The sequence below is a fragment of the Galeopterus variegatus genome, unplaced genomic scaffold (genome assembly GCF_000696425.1).
Source record: "Galeopterus variegatus unplaced genomic scaffold, G_variegatus-3.0.2 Scaffold240, whole genome shotgun sequence".
Classification (NCBI taxonomy): Eukaryota; Metazoa; Chordata; class Mammalia; order Dermoptera; family Cynocephalidae; genus Galeopterus; species Galeopterus variegatus.
Genome location: NW_007726351.1, coordinates 573136 through 591936, shown reverse-complemented (window position 1 = coordinate 591936; position 18801 = coordinate 573136). Strand labels below are relative to the sequence as shown.

The window sequence follows — 18801 nt, the reverse complement described above, 5'->3', positions numbered from 1 at the left end:
CACTGAGATGTCATCTCACCCCAGTTAGACTGGCTATTACGAAAAAGACAGAGAATAACAAATCTGGCGAGGATGTGGAGAAAAGGGAACCCTCCAACACTGTCAGTGGGATTGTAAATTAGTGCAGCCATTGTGGAATATAGTATGGAGCTTCTTCAAACAACTATAGATAGAAGTACCATATGATCCAGCAATCCCACTTCTGGGTATATGCCCAAAGGAGTGGAAATTATCATGTTGAAGGGACACCTGCACTCCCATGTTTATCGCAACTCTATTTACAATAGCCAAGAGTTGGAACCAACCTATATGTCTACTGAAGCACAAGCAAAATGTGGCATATATACACAATGGAATATTACTCTGCCCCTCAAAAGAACGAGATTCTGTCATTCATAGCAACATGGATGAATTTAGAGAAAATCAGCTTAAGTGAAAAAAGCAGACACAAAAAGGGAAATATCCCAAGTCCTCACTCATAAGTGGGAGCTAAAAAAAGAAAAAAAATATTAAGAAAGAAAAAAAGAAAGAAAGATACAACAATCACAATAATGCATTTAACTTTCAAAAAGAGAGAACAGAACTGAGGCCATCTGGGGTGGGAAAGGGGGAGAGGAAGAGGGGTTAGCAAGAAATTGGTAAAGGGCCACAAAGATGATCATACTGTATAATACTGAATGTACTAATTATCCTGACTGGAGCATCACATATTACACAGACGCTGATATTCAATGTAGTACCCCACAGATGTGTACAATCATGTTTCAATAAAACAATAAAAATTTAAAAAAAAACTGGTCAATTATCAAGTTTTGCTGTGAACTCAAGTTACTGATTTTTCTTTTCAGATTCCTTTTACATGGAGATCATCTAAATCAGTATTTGTCCACTTTTTTCTCAGGACAGAACACACAGACAACAACAATTTGTAAGGGTACTGAATCAGATGGTTTTGGTGATCGCAAGGGTGGAGATAACTGGCATCTCGGCACACTGGATTACATGACACACTAATTGTAAAGCTTTGATTAAAATGACCAAGATTTAGTGAGTTCCTGATGACAACTAGAGAATGCAAATACATACTATACTCAGTAGCGTCTTAACACCTGTTGTGGTTTCTCCTCAACAACTGAAGCACTCTAAGTTACTCAACGAAAACTTATTAAGTACCTCAATATGAAGTACTGACAAAACAGAAAAGATTAAGTTTATACTTGTCCTTTAGAACATACTAACAAACACTTAGCTTACTGGGGGCAAGAGATAAACAGATGACTTGAAAATAAGATGTAAAACACTTATGTCCATCATCTTCTTGATTCCAGAGGAGGGGCACTGGACATGTAGAGAGTCTGGTCTCCCCCGAGTGAACCACACCTGAGCTGTCTTAGAGGATGAGTAGGAATTCACCAGGTGAAGCAGGGAGAGGGGCTTCACTGGCTAAAGATAATGCAAGAAGAAAGGCCCAGAAGTGTGAAGCACCACAGTAGGTGAGAAGACATATCAACTGTTGGATGTCACCAGACCATAAAGTTCAAGGTGTAGGACAAGCAGAAAGGAAGCTGGAAATGCTGGGATGGACCAGGTCCTGGAGAGTTTCTAAGTCATGCTTGGGAGTCTGGGCTTCGCTTCACAGGTGACAGGGGGAGCCCCTGAAGGTTTAACTCAGAAGCAAAATCACCTCATCTGCAAGCTATGGGATAAAGACTGAAGCAAGGACAAGCCTCTGCAATCGCATTGCTGAATGCTGCTGAGAGCTGGAACCTGGGAAATGGTAGAAACTATGATGGGGAGGGGATGGGATGAACACTTAGGAGCAGCTGGCCTGTTAGCTCAGTTGGTTAGAGAATGGTGCTGATAACACCAAGGTCCAGGGTTCAATCCCTGTACCAGCCAGCTGAAAAAAAAAAATTAGGAGAACTAACAGCAGCAAAAATATACAAGAGAACTTTATTTCTTAAGCTGGGTGATGGGTAATCAAGTGTATATGTTAGAGGATATTGCAGTTGACTGGATGGCACCAGGAGAAGGAATGGTGATGGGGGGATCCGTATGACTCTCAATTTCTGGGTGACTTGCAGTGCCATGAGCTGAGATTAGGAATACAGAGGCAGGAATACATAGAATTGAGGTGGGAACAAGATGAATTTGATTAGGACATTTTGAGTTTGAAGCGTCTATGGGTAAGCAGCTCCCTCATGGATATAGAGGAGAGAAACAGATTTGGGTGTTGCCAGCACATAGGTGATCATTAAAAGCATTAATCTGGATGAGATCTCCCAAAATGTCAGTGGCTAAGTGTCAAGGGCAGCATTAAAATACAGGAAAAGGAGTGAAAAGTATCCATTGGACGCCAGCACATAGGTGATCATTAAAAGCATTAATCTGGATGAGATCTCCCAAAATGTGAGTGGCTAAGTGTCAAGGGCAGCATTAAAATACAGGAAAAGGAGTGAAAAGTATCCATTGGATTTGGCAATATAAATCTCACTGATGACCTTAGGGACAGCACGATTAGTGAACTGTTGGGGAGAGCAGGCAGACAGAAGTGGCTTGAGGAATACAGGCAGGAAGTAAAGAAGGTGAAAAATCAAATACACAAGACTTTTCCAAAAAGCTTTACTGACAAGGGAAATCTTCTTTGGGATCTTTCCCAAAGATGCGCGGGTGAGAACCAAATATGTTTCGTATGTTCTGACTGAAGAAGAGTTAGTCTGAGGAGAGGCTAACAATATGGGAGAGAGAGAGAAGACACAGTGAAGACCTGGAGGGAGAATGGGAACAGAAACAGGGTGGGGTGGAGAAAGGGTAGCTGAGAAGGTTCCTGCTGGAATAACCTAAATTTCCTCTCCTGGGAGTGAAGGACACGGAGGTCAGAGCAAGAAGCTGACTTGTATTTGTTTGCTCAGCACAGGAAAAGCTGTGAATTATCTTACCTTTTAAAGAGTAGTGTTTTTCTGCCTTCAAAGGGGGAAAATGATGCTCCAGTAAGAGCAGGTAAGACGGCAAAAGCCATATAAGTGCCGAAGGAGGCTGGCAGAGTCCAAGTTCCACCACAGTTAGGATGGACAGCGATCCTCTTCCCCATTAACTATAAGCACGTGTACCATCATGTGTGCCATGCTCTCAAGTGTGAAATTTGTTTTGGGGCTTCATGAAGAGTAAAACTACTGGCCACAAAATGTCTGGGTCCCCTCTTCTTGAAGCAGCGTGAGTAGCAGCAAAATGAACTAGAAATGCGCTAGAGAAAACACTCTTTAGAATCTGAAGACAGTGCCTACCCAAGATGGGAAGTAAGCCTCCGGCTCAAAGTATTTTCCATAGTGCTTATTCCTTTTGAAGTTCCCAAGATCAGCCTGCAGGGCAAAGGCTGCTAGCAGGAAGTAGGCCTCTTCTCGGAGCACACACTGAGAATGAAGAACTTGTTTTCTCAGGTGCCAGTAATAATAGAATCTTGCTGCTCTGTCACTAGAAAAATAAAAGAAAACAGAACTCACATTTTGATGGAACAATCCAATAGCATGTAAACAGAACCCAAACCCTGCTCTCCATCTGGTGACAGGAGCCCTTCTGTTTGTGCCCCTCTCTCCGACCTCACTGGAAAGGGGGAGGTTGCAGCTATACCTGACGGCTGCCTCAATGAGGTCACAGGGGGTCAGAAGTCCAAGTCAGACTATCCAGACAGCAAAAATAACATGTCCTGAGGCTTACAATATTTGATCCATTCAGAGAAGGAAGAAAAGATCTGAAGTATACCACTCCAATATGGTAAATATTTCACTGAACAAGTATTACAACAGAAGCCCAGGCACTTTTTCTATTAAAGTAATTTTTCTACGATGATGATGCACACGTGAAATAAATGAGGACAAATCTGAGGGGCAGTCCTGGCTTTAATGTTTTGCTGTTCTGTTTTGTTTTTTAGCTGAGCACACTATAAATACTCTAAGGCCCTTTAAAAAATGTTTATTTTTATATACCCTTCAAAAAAATTTGCTTAACTATAGTGTTCTTTTTAAAAAAATTTCTCTAAGAAAGAATAAACAGAAACCTTTCCTTAAATGTTTTTTGTTTTATGATTAAGTGGATGTTACTCTATGGGTGTGTTTTTTAGGCATATGTCATGACAATCATGATACTCCCCACAACAGTAAGTACTAATAGTGCCCTTGTTACAAACCATGGAATTCAGAAATAAATACAGTAACCATTAAATATGTCAGGTAAGAAGAGCTGACTGGGGAAAGCACAGTCAAAACTCAAAAGAAAAAAAAAAAATGTTCACCCACAAATAGGATGCTTTTTGTGATCAAAGTACAGATAAGAAAAAAATTTGTGTGTGTATGTATTTTAGTGAAATTATTTGCTTCCCTATCATTTCAGGTTAAATGTTTAGCTGAGGTTCATAGCTAATATCATTAGTAGATAATCATAAAAACATATGGGTTTATTTTAACCAAGACCATGTTTAAATACAAAAAACTTAAAAATAAAGCATTTATTCAATTTTTTCCCCTTAGGACAGAGTACTTTTCAGAGCACTGCTTTTTATAATGCTGACCACACACTGTTTGGACTGGTTCATCCCCAGGGAGATAAAGGGCAGAAGGATAGGGATTAATTAAAAATTCATTAGCCCCAGGGGGTTAATTAATGGTTAAATAATATATGTTCCTTCTTTCCAGGGCATTTCACACTTACTGGGTAAATTGGGTGAAAATTTTATATAAACTGAGAATGAATATCAAAGTTTCTCAGCCTTTAAAAAAAGTTCTTTATGGGCTAATATATTTTACTTTTTAATTTGCATTTGGCCCTGATATAAATAAAGAGCTAATTTTATGTATAGCTCACTAGCCAAATGTATCTTTGCTTCTTTCACATGGAGTTTCTCAAAGTTTAAAAATAAATAAATAAAACAGAGAGTTCACATTTCTAGTATTTTCTATCAGCCAAGAAAATCACCTCTGAAATTTTTCATCACTGAATCCTCCTATACAAATGATGAACTGAGAGCTTCTGAAATGGTAAGTTCTGAATATGTATGATATGCATGGTATTATTCATGAACTCACCTCCAGAAAAAGAATCTTACCTGCCTTTGTCAAACTGACTCTGAAGATTCTCACAGGATAGTTCCAAAGGGCCTTACTCTTTGGTTTAAAGCTATTCCCAAGAATACAAGCAAGACCCCAAATGTGAAAACAAAACCAGGCTATAGAAACATGTATGTGCTTTTAGAGGAGGGTTCCTGCCCCTCCCCCTCTCTCCACCCCATCACCAGAATAGATATTTAAATAGTCTTTCAAAAAAGTGGTAGTTCCTTCTTGAAAGAAATATCTTTCTGGTGAATGATTTATTTTTGAAAGTGCAGAGTATAAAAAAAATGAGCCAGTATGATGTTTACATTTCATCAACAGTCTAACATTATCATTCGTTCATTCACCAAATATTTATTGAGTGCCTACTGTGCCTCTGTTTTAGGGACTGAGGATACATGCATGTGCAAAAAGATTAAAAAGGAAAAAAATTTCCACTCTTATAGAGTTTATAGTCTAACAGGTGGAGACAAACAGTAAACATGAGTAACTTATTTGCTATGTCAGAAGAAGTGCATAGGAAATAAAGGTCTCAAATCTCTCCCTGCTCTCATACCTGATCAATCTGCCATTTTCCACATAGTACTGTACACGGAAGTGGATAATCATAGGAGGCCCAAACTGGTCAATACCCTAAAACAAAGACACACATAAAAATCAAGCTATTTTTAGTTACTTCAAAAATACGTTCTAAAACAACCAAAACACCATTGTTTGCAAGATACTTTTTAAACACTGAAAGGTTTTATCTCCTTGTAATAAGCGGGGCTTTAGTGGGTAGACAGTTGTCCCATATGGATACCAGAAGGTTATAAAGCAAAACAGGGCACCATCCCTCTCTCTGGTTCTCATTCACTGTAATGCCAATGACAACATAAGGGAAGATAAAAATAAATGCTAATGGAAATTTCTAGCTGAGATCCAGCTCCTTGCTCAGCTCTGTCCCCTGGAGTGACCATTTGCTCCTTATTACAAATGTTCTCTTGTTCCTCGGACATTCCACATACCAAATTCTGAAATGTTGTTTGTTTATTTAGACATTCAAGTTCTTTACTTTGTAGTTGACTACAATTTACTCCAAGAATTCTTAAACACAAATTGTAGGGTCTAGGATTAGACACTGGGGTTTTATTCCTGACTTACTAGGGTGATCCTGAAAACACTAGTTCCCTGTGAATGCTCTCCCACATAAATGGAATTGATGTTTACTAAACAAAGGCACCAGTATAATAAACTAAGTATCAAATGCAAGTATAGTAAAAGTAGATTCAAAAACTACTAATAATTTCTTGAACTTCAGTTCTGACAACTAACATAGCCATAGGAGCAAATGTTTCCATCCTTTTCACTTCAAAGAATTATCCCAAGATTACTAAAACATTATCATCCAACATAATTTAACAGATATTCAGAATCTACTGTTACATGCTATAAATTATTAATACTTGATTAATATGACATTTTAGAACTTATCATTAATTTCCCTTTCCTATTTTTTACTGTATAAAGTATTGCTTAAGATTTTTTCTAATGTATAAAATAAACACTTTAAAAAAATCAAAATAATTTTGCTCATAAATGTAATCTCACCCAAGTGACTTCGTATTGTCGTACCTTGCTGGCCTCTTTCTTCCATTCTTTTGGACAATACTTATAAAGCTTTTGTGACAACTCCATATATACGTGTTCATTATCTGCACATTAAAAAAAGGAGACAAGAAGGTAAGAAAGGAGAGATTTTTAAAAGAAAAGAATATACAAAGAAACAACTTTAAAAAAAAAAACCTCAAGGTTTATAAATGTACTCTGAATTTGCACACTACCAAAAAAATTCACAAGATACTGAAAAATAAAAGATCCTATGGGCTACACATTAATGAGATTCTTTATGAATTGTTTTACTTTTGCAATAGAGAACACATACTACTAAAGATATATAATGTTTAAAAGAAATGTTAGTTTCCAACTCCTGCTTCTAGGGTCATTAAAACTTATAGTCTAAACTTCCAACAATGTGGGCATTACTTAGTTTCAGAAAAACATGCTTTTGTTTAGCTTACAGAAGACTGTTCTCATAAGTGCAAAATAATGAAACAGGGCAGAAACACCATCTTATTTGCTATGTAAGAAATTAGAAAACACTGATAACAGCCTATTTCCAAGTGAGGAGACTGATCCACACTTTGTGAAGTATAGTCTCTGAGGCACAGAGAGATAAATACAGCATGTTCTTACTCATATGTGGGAGCTTAAAAAAAAAAAGTTGAGCTTTTAGAAGTGGAGTGTAGAATTGTAAAATTGTGGGTTACTAGAGGCTGGGAAGGGGAGAGAAGGGACAGGAAGAGGTTGGTTAATGGATACAAAACTACAACTAGATGGAAAAAATAAGTTCTAGTGGTGTACAGTAGTGCTAGTTGTAAATGATTAACAATAATTTATTGTATGTTCTCAAATTGCTCCTGCTCAAATGTTCTCATCACAAAGAAATGATAAGCGATGATAAATATGCTAATTACCCTGATTTAATCATCACACTCTGTATACATGTATTGAACTATAACTCTGTACCCCATAAATATGTACAATCAATATGTGTCGACTACAAAATAAATAAATTACATATAAAAAAAAGACTATTCCTTCTCTGTGCTCCCCACATCAAAACACAGCATGACAATATGATAACCATTACTCACACTGCCTTTGGGACCAATCTCATGGAAAGAGGAGAATCTTCACTAAAAAAAGCATGAATGCTGAGATAGTCCTTCAAGGGGATAATGTTTATAAGATAATCAGAAAATAAGACTGCTAAAATCTATGTAAAATGATCTAACTGTATGAAAACAAGCTGATAAAAATCAAAAATTTTCAGATTTCCCAAAGAGAATCTTTTAAAAGAGAGACATGTTTCAAGACATATTTCACAAAAAAAGCTTTCAGCATTCCTATTTTATTCTAAGCTTTATAAAAACTTATTCCTTTTCTCTAACCGTCACTAAGGGGCATCCTCATGGAAAGCTCTACATAGAAGGGAAGTGTGTTCCTTTGGTCTATTCCAGGATAAACACAATTTACTACATTGTGACTTCTGGCTGAATGAATACTGGGATTTGATTGGAAAAATGCCAAAAGAGAACAGGAAGGATAAAGCTACTTTTTGGCTATAAATGGCACATCAGGTCAACCAATTTGACTGAAAGAGATAAGGAAGAGGTCCCAGAGACAAAAAAGGGGAAGCTACTTAAATCCATTTATCAGGTCAACAAACAATATTGCCCGTCTCTCATATTACTGATTAAACATGAAATGAACAAGACCAGACAATCTCCCTGTTGAAGCTGATTTGTATTTGGCTCGAATTCCCATCTACAGAAGCAACATAATGAACACAATTGAGACTGTTCACCATAATGGCACATATATATTTTTAAATGACCACTATATCTGTACTATCTACAGTTTGACCAGAGCTTGGTATCTTAAGAATTTTCAAGCACACATCAATCCTGCAAAGCTGGTGGAGCAGTAATTTCCATTTGACATGTGAAAAATCTGACATCGAGAGAAGTCAAGTGGAGTGTCCAAAGCCACACTGCTAGTTAGTGGTAGAAACAGAATTAGAACCAGGTCATCTGATTCTCATTCCAATGTTCTTTCACCATAGTACAATCTCTCTTTTAAAAAGGACATCTTAAAAACATTTTGAAACCTATGGAAGCTGTAAACTGGTTTAATTGGACTGACTTGTTGAACAACAAAGATCAACAGTCTGGCTGCAGATGTAGCAAGAAGAATTAACTTTGAGCATAGAATAATAAAAGTTACTCACAATCTATAGGGCACCTTATTGCTTCTAGACTCTTCCTTGTAGGAATGACTGAGGATGTACTAACACAAAGACGAAGTTTAGCATTTGTGTTTTTATTGCTTTAACTACCACAGGAAGAAACTGAAGAGCAAATGGCTGATTCACAGGGTCCTGATGTGTTCCCTGCATCATGCTCTTCGGCCTCTCCTAAAATGGCAACTGAAAACAGCTCACATTTGGAGAAAAGTGGCCTTGTTTATCAGCTGACTATGTTACACTTTCCAAGTTGGCAGATGTAAGCATTTTATGGTATTGACCAGATTCTCAAGATATCTTGAGCTTTTAAATTTAAACCAATTCCAGTAACAGAAAATAATCCATATCCAAGTATAAAAAACATAACTAACTACATTTCACAAAGAAGTCCTCCTGGTAAAATGAGTGAAGATTTGAAAGGCTTTTGCCGCAGAAGACTAAATTAAGAGAAATCTGACAATATAATTTCAAAGAAGAAAGCTTATAGGAAATGGATGTAGATCAGAGAGACCTGGGAATTTAACTATAACTGAGGTGTTATGAGAGAAGAAAGCTTATAAGGAATCCTTGAAAATCTACTCTACATAATACAGAAGAAACTGATCCTATATTTCCAAGGCATAAAGTCCGATTGGAAAAAAAAGAAGGGATGAGAAAAAAACAGAAAATGAGATTAAATTAATAGACCATTCTGTTATACTATATAGTCAATAGCAAGCAAACTTTAATGTCAAAAGTTACAAAATAAATTAAGTTACAAAAATATCTAAGACACTTTCCTACCAGCTCCAGCTGTTCCCCGAACACAAAACAAAAATGAAGCTTAGTTTATTAAAACATAAAAAAGCAAACACACAAAATCTAGATTCCTAAAGAAGAATCAATTTTTAAGTTCAAACTAAAATAAATACATGACCTAAAATCCTGAATTTTGTAAGAAATACACAGTAGTTGAGACTAAAAAAGAAATACCAGATTAAAAATGAAGATCACTTTATGGGTATTTTGACAACCACAATTTTATAACAATTTGTCTGATTTAAATTACAGCTATAAAATGTATTTCCTCAGGAACTGTTGGCTAAATCCACCAGAGATGGGAGTAGGACTTACTTTGTATAACACTGAGTCCAAAGAGGTGACAATCCTTTAGCCTAAGCAGGTCACACACCTGGACCAGCAACTGGTGACACAGAATTTTAACCTGTAGGGGGGAAAAAAGTACTACTTGAAATAGCAATTCAATTAAGTCCATACAGTAAGCCACAATCAGGGAATTTAATGCAACTTGCCTTAAAAGAACAAGCTGACACTAGTAAAACAATTGCTGGCTTATGTGAATCACTTTAATCTGGGGCTATGTTTCAGTAATGATTATCACAATACCAATTTTTACAACATGGCAATAAAGTGCTAATGCAATCTTGCACAAGACTCATAAATCTTATGATACATGGACAAGGCTCTCAAACCATGGTGTATGATTAGAGTATTTCAGAAGGTACGCAGAATAGCTTACTCAGATTACCAAATGTATTTACTTGGCAAGTATCTTTTCTTTCTTTTCTCTAAAGTTTTATTTATTTTTAATTGACATATAAAATTATATATATTTATGGTGTACAACATTATGTTTTTATTGATACACATACACACACACATATATACATACAAATACACACCCACACATATTGTGGAATGGCTAAATTGAGCTAATTAACATATCCGTTACTGCACACACTTTTTTTTTGCAGTGAAAACACTTCAAATCTATTCTCTCAGCAATTTTCAAGTATACGATACATTGTTATTAACTATAGTCACTGTGTTCTACAATAGATATCCTGAACTTATTCCTCCTAACTGAAATTTTGTATTCTTTAGACCATTTCCCTAATCTTCTTCCCCCCACCCCCAAGCCTGTTTACCACCATCCTATTCTTTGCTTCTAGAAGTTAAACTTTTTAGATTCCACACATAAATGAGATCATGTGGTATTCATCTTTCTGTGCCTGGCTTATTCCGCTTAACATTATATCTTCCGAGTTCATCCATGTTGTTGCAAATGACAGGATGTCCTGCTTTTTAAAGGCTGAAAAGTATTCCATTGTGTATATATATCACATTTTCTTTATCCATTCATCTGTTGATGGACACTTAGGTTGCTCTCATACCTTGAGTACTATGAATAATCCCGCAATGAACATGGGAGTGTAGCTATCTCTTTGACATGATTCATTTCCTTAGGTATATACCCAGGAGTGGGATTGCTGGATTGTACGGTAGTTCTATTTTTAATTTTTGAGGAATCTTAATACTGTTTTCCACAATGGCTATGCTAATTTACATTCTCACCAACAATGTACAATGGTTCCCTTTTCTCCACACCCTTGCCAACACTCATTTTTTGTCTTTTTGATAGCAGCCATTCTAACAAGTTTGAGGTTATATCTCATTGTGGTTTTAATTTATATTTTGCATTACTGATGCTGACCTTTTTTTTCATATACCTATTTGCCATTTCTATGTCTTCTCTTGAGAAATGCCTATTCAGGGAAAGTATCTTTTCAAGAAAAGTTTTCCTCTTGATGGTCTAAGAAAAATACTCATATACTGCACAATGAGTGACTGCCTAGCTTTTATTTACTTTAATCAATCACTGTTATTGTCTAATATTTTTTAGTACCTAAACCAGATTCCTTTCCTGAGTCCTAGTATAATTCAATCATAAAACTATATTAATTTGAAATTCTGGGGATAAGTTATTCTGAAAAGTTACAAGTTAAATGATAAAACAGTCTTTATTCTACTTTCTACTTCTATAAGTTCAGACTTTTTAGATTCCACACATAAATGAGATCATGTGGTATTCATCTTTCTGTGCCTGGCTTATTCCGCTTAACATTATATCTTCTGAGTTCATCCATGTTGTTGCAAATGACAGGATGTCCTGCTTTTTAAAGGCTGAAAAGTATTCCATTGTGTATATATATCACATTTTCTTTATCCATTCATCTGTTGATGGACACTTAGGTTGCTCTCATACCTTGAGTACTATGAATAATCCCGCAATGAACATGGGAGTGTAGCTATCTCTTTGACATGATTCATTTCCTTAGGTATATACCCAGGAGTGGGATTGCTGGATTGTACGGTAGTTCTATTTTTAATTTTTGAGGAATCTTAATACTGTTTTCCACAATGGCTATGCTAATTTACATTCATGACTTTTTATCATACATTAACATGGAACTCAGATTAGGAAAATAAAAACATGCTGAGATCCCTTGAAAAATTGAAAGCCAAATGATTCAAAACTGATGATAATCCTAATTATAGTAAGAAAAATGGGTTTACTGCTCTTTTCCACATTCATTATTAAAAGGCAACCAACCTGAAGCACCTTACCCACTGGAAAGAGCAGAAGATATTTAAGGCCAGAGTAGTACCAATTCATCTACTTAGAAGCACTAGGAACTCAATGAAGCTGGGACAGTGTGCTATTTTATATTCAGGATATACAGTATGCATTCAGTAAATGTTTGACGAGTGAAAGCCAGGAATCTGATTGCCCATGGGTTCCTCCTCATCTTCATTCTGTTCCATAGCTGCAGACTACTCCCTGATTTACTGAGCAAACCATTTTATAAATGTGCCATTCAGCAATTTAGAAAAAATCTGTCAATGCCCACCAACACCACCAACACCACCGGGAGAACACATCTACCAATGGGAAATCATTATCATCCTCTTTGTGTATAGCTACCTTGATTCAGCCCAATTAAGATCCTGATTTCTATCCTACAGAAGTCCTATGCTATTTCCAACATTCACTAAAAAGACTCTGGATTTTGAGTTCCATCTTACCATAATTCTACTTTACAAATAAGCTTAAACAAACAGAATGATAAAGAGAAGAAAGTGCCAAATGTCATATAAAATTCCTAAATTGAACTATATACTACCAATTCGAGACTTAAAATGTCATAGCGTCTATAGCACCTTTAATCCTTAGTTTGACTGTATTTAAAAATGTCAGACACAAAGCAGCCAGGAAAAATGTAATAAAAAGTTAAAATCCAAACCACAAACTAAATATACGTAAAATAAACCATGTTGTAACTTTGTGTGACTACAGACCAAATAATGCTGTACATTTCCTCCATGCATCCCATGTAATTATTATTGTTCCGCTAGTTTAAATCAAGTATTTGGAGCCTACTGACTAAGCTCTTTAACAACTATCAAGTAAGTACAGTGTTCTTGTTTAAAAACTATAATTAAATAAGGCTGTTTCTCTAAGGTCTTACCTGCTGTGAAAACAAGCTTGAGTTTTCAGTATTTGCAAATTATGAGTCTTTAAGGCTACATTTTAGCTCATTGTGAAATTTCTCAAGTTCTTTCATCCTTAAGAGCAATGAGAACTTTAAAAAGTGCTATATAGTATGAGGTATGAAGAATAAAAGTTAAAGCTTTATCTAAAAATATATTCAATATGGAACTTATAAATTAAAACAGCATTTGACCCTAAGTGTCAATGGTTTGTTATTGCACAAGAATATTTAAAACTAGAAAAAAAAAAATTGTTCACTCCAGTCTTAGTGAAGAATAAAGCTCTTAGCCACAATTTATATCACTCAAAAACTTTGACTCTTACATTTACCATGATTTTATTTCCAAAGTTTTCATATCGAATATTTGCCTGATGATTAAAATCATTTAAGCCTCTATTAGTACAACTCATAAAAGTTCAGAATAACTAAGATACTAAATTTATTCCACATGCAGAAAAGCAACATTCTATCAACTACACTTGCCAGGGAACAAACTTTCTTTGTTTAAAAAAATATTTAGAAATGATGAAGAAAATGAAACTGTTCATGAAGTAGTTTTTGCTACAGTTAATTTGTTACACCCAAATTCTACAACATCAACTGCTATTTTCTGAATATGAAGATAATACTTTGCAGGAAAAAAAGGGACCCCTGTCAGCCTTGAAGTGTTTGACTAGCACTGGGGAAGCCTCCACACTACTTAACCCAGTCCCTCCTTCGGTCCAACCACTTGCTAGAAAGGAGCTGAGGCATGGCAGAAGAGTCTACTACACACCCTGGAATAAGAAATCTTGTAGGCCTACATGAGGTTTTCGTTTCATTAACAGAGCATCCTAATGAAATGAACAAACAGCTCAAAGAAATAAAAACAAGTGCTATTCTATTAAGTGCTCACTTATGGAGCAATTCTCATGTGCTAGGCACCGCACTATAAGTGCTTTATGCATGTGACATCTTTAAATCCTTGCAATGTTCCTGTGAGGAGGGTAAGATTATCCCCACTAAATAGATGAGGAAATCAAAGTAAAACACGCACACACGTACGTTCAACCAACCCCCAGGTAAACATGCTCAAAGTTGCAAAGTAAGTAGTTGAGCAGAAATTTCAACAAAGTTCCCTGTGACTCTAAAACCCACTTAATCATGATATGTGGCTTCAATGTCCATGATCATAGTCCTGACCATCTTAGAGAGATTATTATATTAATTTTGTAAAAGAGGAGAACTGAAGCAGTATAAATTTATCTATCTAAGGATTAAAATAATAATAGCAGCTACTATTTATATCTATTCAGAAATTATGGTATGTGTTGACCCTGAACTCTCACAATTATCCTGCAGCATTGGTATTATTGTCATTTTACAAGTGAAGATGTTGAGGCCAAGGGAGGCTTAATTAATCTTCCAGAAGTCATTCATACATGAGATTTAAATTCAGGTCTGTGTGTTTTAAGTACATCCATGTCTTTTCACTACAATACTGCCCTCAATTAGTCTTCATAAAGGGAAGGCAGAAGGGAAGCTAATACAAATCGAGTACCTACTATGTTCCAGGTATGGGCAAATTGTTTTTACAAGTGAAAAGGGTGATTAAGCTTAAGCAACCTGTCCAAAGGTCCCAAATCTAGCAGATTGTAGGGTCAAAATATGAGTAATCTTGTACCATTTCTCAACAGTGATGATGATAGTTACATTGTTATTACTAACAACAACCAACACTGACTTTGTGTTTACTTTGTATCATGTGCAGATGGTCCCCAACTTACAATGGCTCAGTTTATGACTTTTTGACTTTACGATGATTTTAAGCCGTGTATGTTAATGGTGGGTACCCACAAAACCATTCTGTTTTTTACTTTCATTAGAGTATTTAATATATTACATGAGATATTCAACACTTTATTAGAAAATGGGCTTTGTGTTAGATGACTGTGACCAACTGTAAGCTAATGTAAGTGTTCTGAGCACATTTAAGGTAGACCAGGCTATAAGCTATGAGGTTTGGTAGGTGTATTAAATGCATTTTTGACTTACAATATTTTCAGTGTATGATGGGTTTATCAGGATGTGAGAGCACATTTAAGGTAGACCAGGCTATAAGCTATGAGGTTTGGTAGTTGTATTAAATGCATTTTTGACTTACAATATTTTCAGTGTATGATGGGTTTATCAGGATGTGACCCTACTGTAAGTCAAGGAGCATCTGTACTGTTCTAAGGGCTAGGCCCCTGACACAATGCCAAAAATACAATCCAGTAAATAGAGTTCTGGAGAGTGAAAGAAATTAAGTGGTGCTGGTACACAGGTCTTTGCCTGTCTGGCTTAAAATTTTAGCGTATCTATAGACCCTGTTTAGGGGATCTTGTAAATTGCGGATTCCTGTGTCCTCCTGTAAGACTTACTACATCAACATTTCTAAGGAGTGCAGCCAAACAATCTGAATATTTAGCAAGCTCCCCCAAATAATTCTGATGTACATTCAACTTTAAAAATCACTGATCTATAGCAATGAATGAACTGACTGTCCTACAATCTGTTCTGCATAATTATTTTCCTCAGCTGAGATTTTAGTACAAATTAATTTCTTTGAAAATTACAGTGAGCTTTTAGTATTTCTCACTAAGTCAGATCAGTCTTCCTTTCACTTAACTGTGGTTAGTAAGGTTTGTTCCATACCCTGCATGTGTATACACGCACATGAACATACACACACATATTCCATCAGGTAAAAAGAGAAAAATGGAAGTGAGAGAAGCTTCTTAAGTGCTTATGCTATATGTCCCAGATTATGTATATTTTTAAAATATGGAAGGTATCTTTTATATAACTGTATAAAAGAAGTCAAACAGTATAGTCACATCTATAAATAGAATTACATTTTAATTTATTTTGCCAGTGCCCGCAATGAAAAGAGATATATTACCAATTTTTATTTGGTTTTAAAAACCAAATGCTGCCAAAATAATAGCCTACCAGTTCGCTCATCCAAAACAACTTCTGTACACTGAGCAGAAATATAGCTAATCACTATAAAATCTGCCCAACAGATGATAAAGTTCCTCCAGTAGGCATACCTGATGCCCAGACAATCCCTATGAGCAAAAACGAGGATACATTAGTAAATCAAGAAACTATCTTGGTTGTCAGAATAAAGCCAAAATGATATGGCAATAAGCAGAATCTTTTCCTATCTAAACTTTTTAATGAAGCAATTTAAATGTCATATATATTCAGTATAACATTTAAGAAATATTCTTTTATATAGCAATTAGATTAAAAACATAGTAGCATATAGGAAAGAAAACTAATTCAAGGCATGCACAAAGGCAATTTTCCCCCTAATTCCATCAGAATACATACAGCGAAAGAAAGAAATGAAAGTTCATAATATGGAGAGGGGTTGAAAAATGCTAGGCATGATATTGATTACCATAAAATTGTTTGGCAGTCTCTAACAAGGCTAAAATATGTATACTCTATGATTCAGAAATGCACCCTTGGGTATAAACCCAGAAATGTATATACATGTACATACACATAAAATGTTCATAACAGTTTTATTTGTAATAGCCTGAAACTTCAAACAACCATCAGCAGTAGATGAAAAAAATAAATTCGGCATACTTATACAATGGAATATCACATAACAATGAAAAAGAAAGAATTACTGTCATATGCAATAGCATATAACTCAATTTTTAAAAGTTAAAAAAATAGTATCACATTCTGTAATATCCAGGTTAACTAAGCGAGTTGACTCTGACTCATGAATGGTTGCTTACTGCTCAAATGCACAGCCTATGCACCTAATTCTTAAAATTGGCTAGACTTTGGCTATTATTAAAACAATAATTAAGATGTGCATTAAAAAACTAGCAATTATTACCATTCTGTGTGTGGGTGGTAACTCTAATCATTTAAAACACAAATTCACAAGCTTCAACAGTAATTTATTTCAATAAAAAGTTTACAAATAGCAAATGTTTATTTTTCAATACAGTAACCAAAACTCTAATTCTGCCCCAGGTGACAGAATATGGAAGGCAGTTAAATTTATTTCAATAAAAAGTTTACAAATAGCAAATGTTTGTTTTTCAATACAGTAACCAAAACTCTAATTCTGCCCCAGGTGACAGAATATGGAAGGCAGTTGCACTTAAGGCATAATGCTAAGCTTATACCTGTGTAGGCTCCTTAATGCCCCAATTCTGCCACATTATTGCTGGTCTTATTCTGTGATGATTTCACCCTTAACCAAGCCATAACTTGAATGTGGTCACTGGTAAGAACACAATATTTAAACATTCATAAAATTGGATCTACTCACATTTATGATGATGTTCAGAGATTCATCATTGGGAAGGAAAATACACACACTCCGGCGGTCTTGCATGACTCTGTTGTTATGGAAGTTCAATTTGTTCATTGTGTTGTGGGCTCTCTAGTGGTCAGGCTGGTGTCTGAGTGCTCAGCAATTCCTCAGGTTCCCAGCACTCCAAAGCCAAATCTCATCCTCATCACATACCCTACAGGAGAAGCATGGTGGTATTCAACTATGTAGGTTTCATAGCTGTAAAAAAAGCCCAAAGGGAGGCCTGTGAATGAAGGTGGTGAGACTGGAAGGACAGGGAGATGAGGAGAGCACAACTACTCGTGTGGGCACAGGGACAGCATGTCTCACACCAGGGTCACCAAGCTTAATAAGTGAAAATTCACTGAAACGTATTCTGTATTTTGCCCACCAATGACCATTCTAAAACTTTCACAGTCATGAACTAAACTTAAAGCCAGTGAGAGCCTCACACATTCAAGGCAGTGCTATTCAGGACAGGACAGGGCCCACAGACTCAGAGATCCTGCCTTTGAGGAGTTTCCTATCTCACATGGGAAATAACAAAGGGTTCTAAAACAAACAAAATGACAAAAATAGTAGCAACAACAAAATTCTTTTTCTCTCTTTTTCTTCCACTACTATCAAATTCAAGTAAATGTCTTGGCTCTTACATTACATTCATTCTTCAACCACTATGGTCTAGTTTCCATTTCCTTCGCTTTACCGACATGCCTCTGACCAAGGAAGCCAGTGATCTCTAGACCAGCAGTGGTATCCACAGGGCTCACTTTCGTGGATCTCTCCACGACATTTACTGTGATTGTTAAGCCCTCCTTACAACTTCCTTCTCTCTTACTTTTTACGGTGCTGCTCTCTCCTGATTCTCTATCCTGATAATGCAAACTTAATTTTTCTATTTATTATCTCACCAATTAATACATAAAAATAACAAGACTATATAAATCAAACCAAGTTTGTATATAAAAGAAGTATGGACTTTGGATACGTTTCATTTCTAATCAGTTTACTAAACTTATAAATTTTATTTTGTTTTTTTTACTTCCCTCAGGTTTTCAATGTACTCATATATGTTTGCAACTAATGAAAATTTAATCTCCAGTTTTCAATAATCACACCTTTTATTTCTGTTTCATTGTTTTTTTTACTTCCCTCAGGTTTTCAATG

General features: G+C 35.8%; 1 protein-coding gene across 2 annotated transcripts in view; it reads right to left on the bottom strand.

Annotated features, from left to right (window-relative positions):
- FRMD6 (FERM domain containing 6) overlaps window positions 1–17797 on the bottom strand; it is a 43943-nt gene extending 26146 nt beyond the window's left edge. The window contains exons 1-5 of one of the 2 annotated variants that reach the window (XM_008566411.1): window positions 17611–17797; window positions 10063–10153; window positions 6693–6796; window positions 5659–5735; window positions 3285–3471 (exon numbers count right to left, since the gene is read on the bottom strand). In XM_008566411.1, coding sequence (XP_008564633.1) covers window positions 3285–3471; window positions 5659–5735; window positions 6693–6796; window positions 10063–10153; window positions 17611–17709 — 558 coding nt within the window. In that variant the 5' untranslated portion in view covers window positions 17710–17797. The remainder of the gene's footprint in view (window positions 1–3284; window positions 3472–5658; window positions 5736–6692; window positions 6797–10062; window positions 10154–17610) is intronic. The other variant, XM_008566412.1, reaches the window with a different exon arrangement.
- Window positions 17798–18801: the final 1004 nt, after the last annotated feature.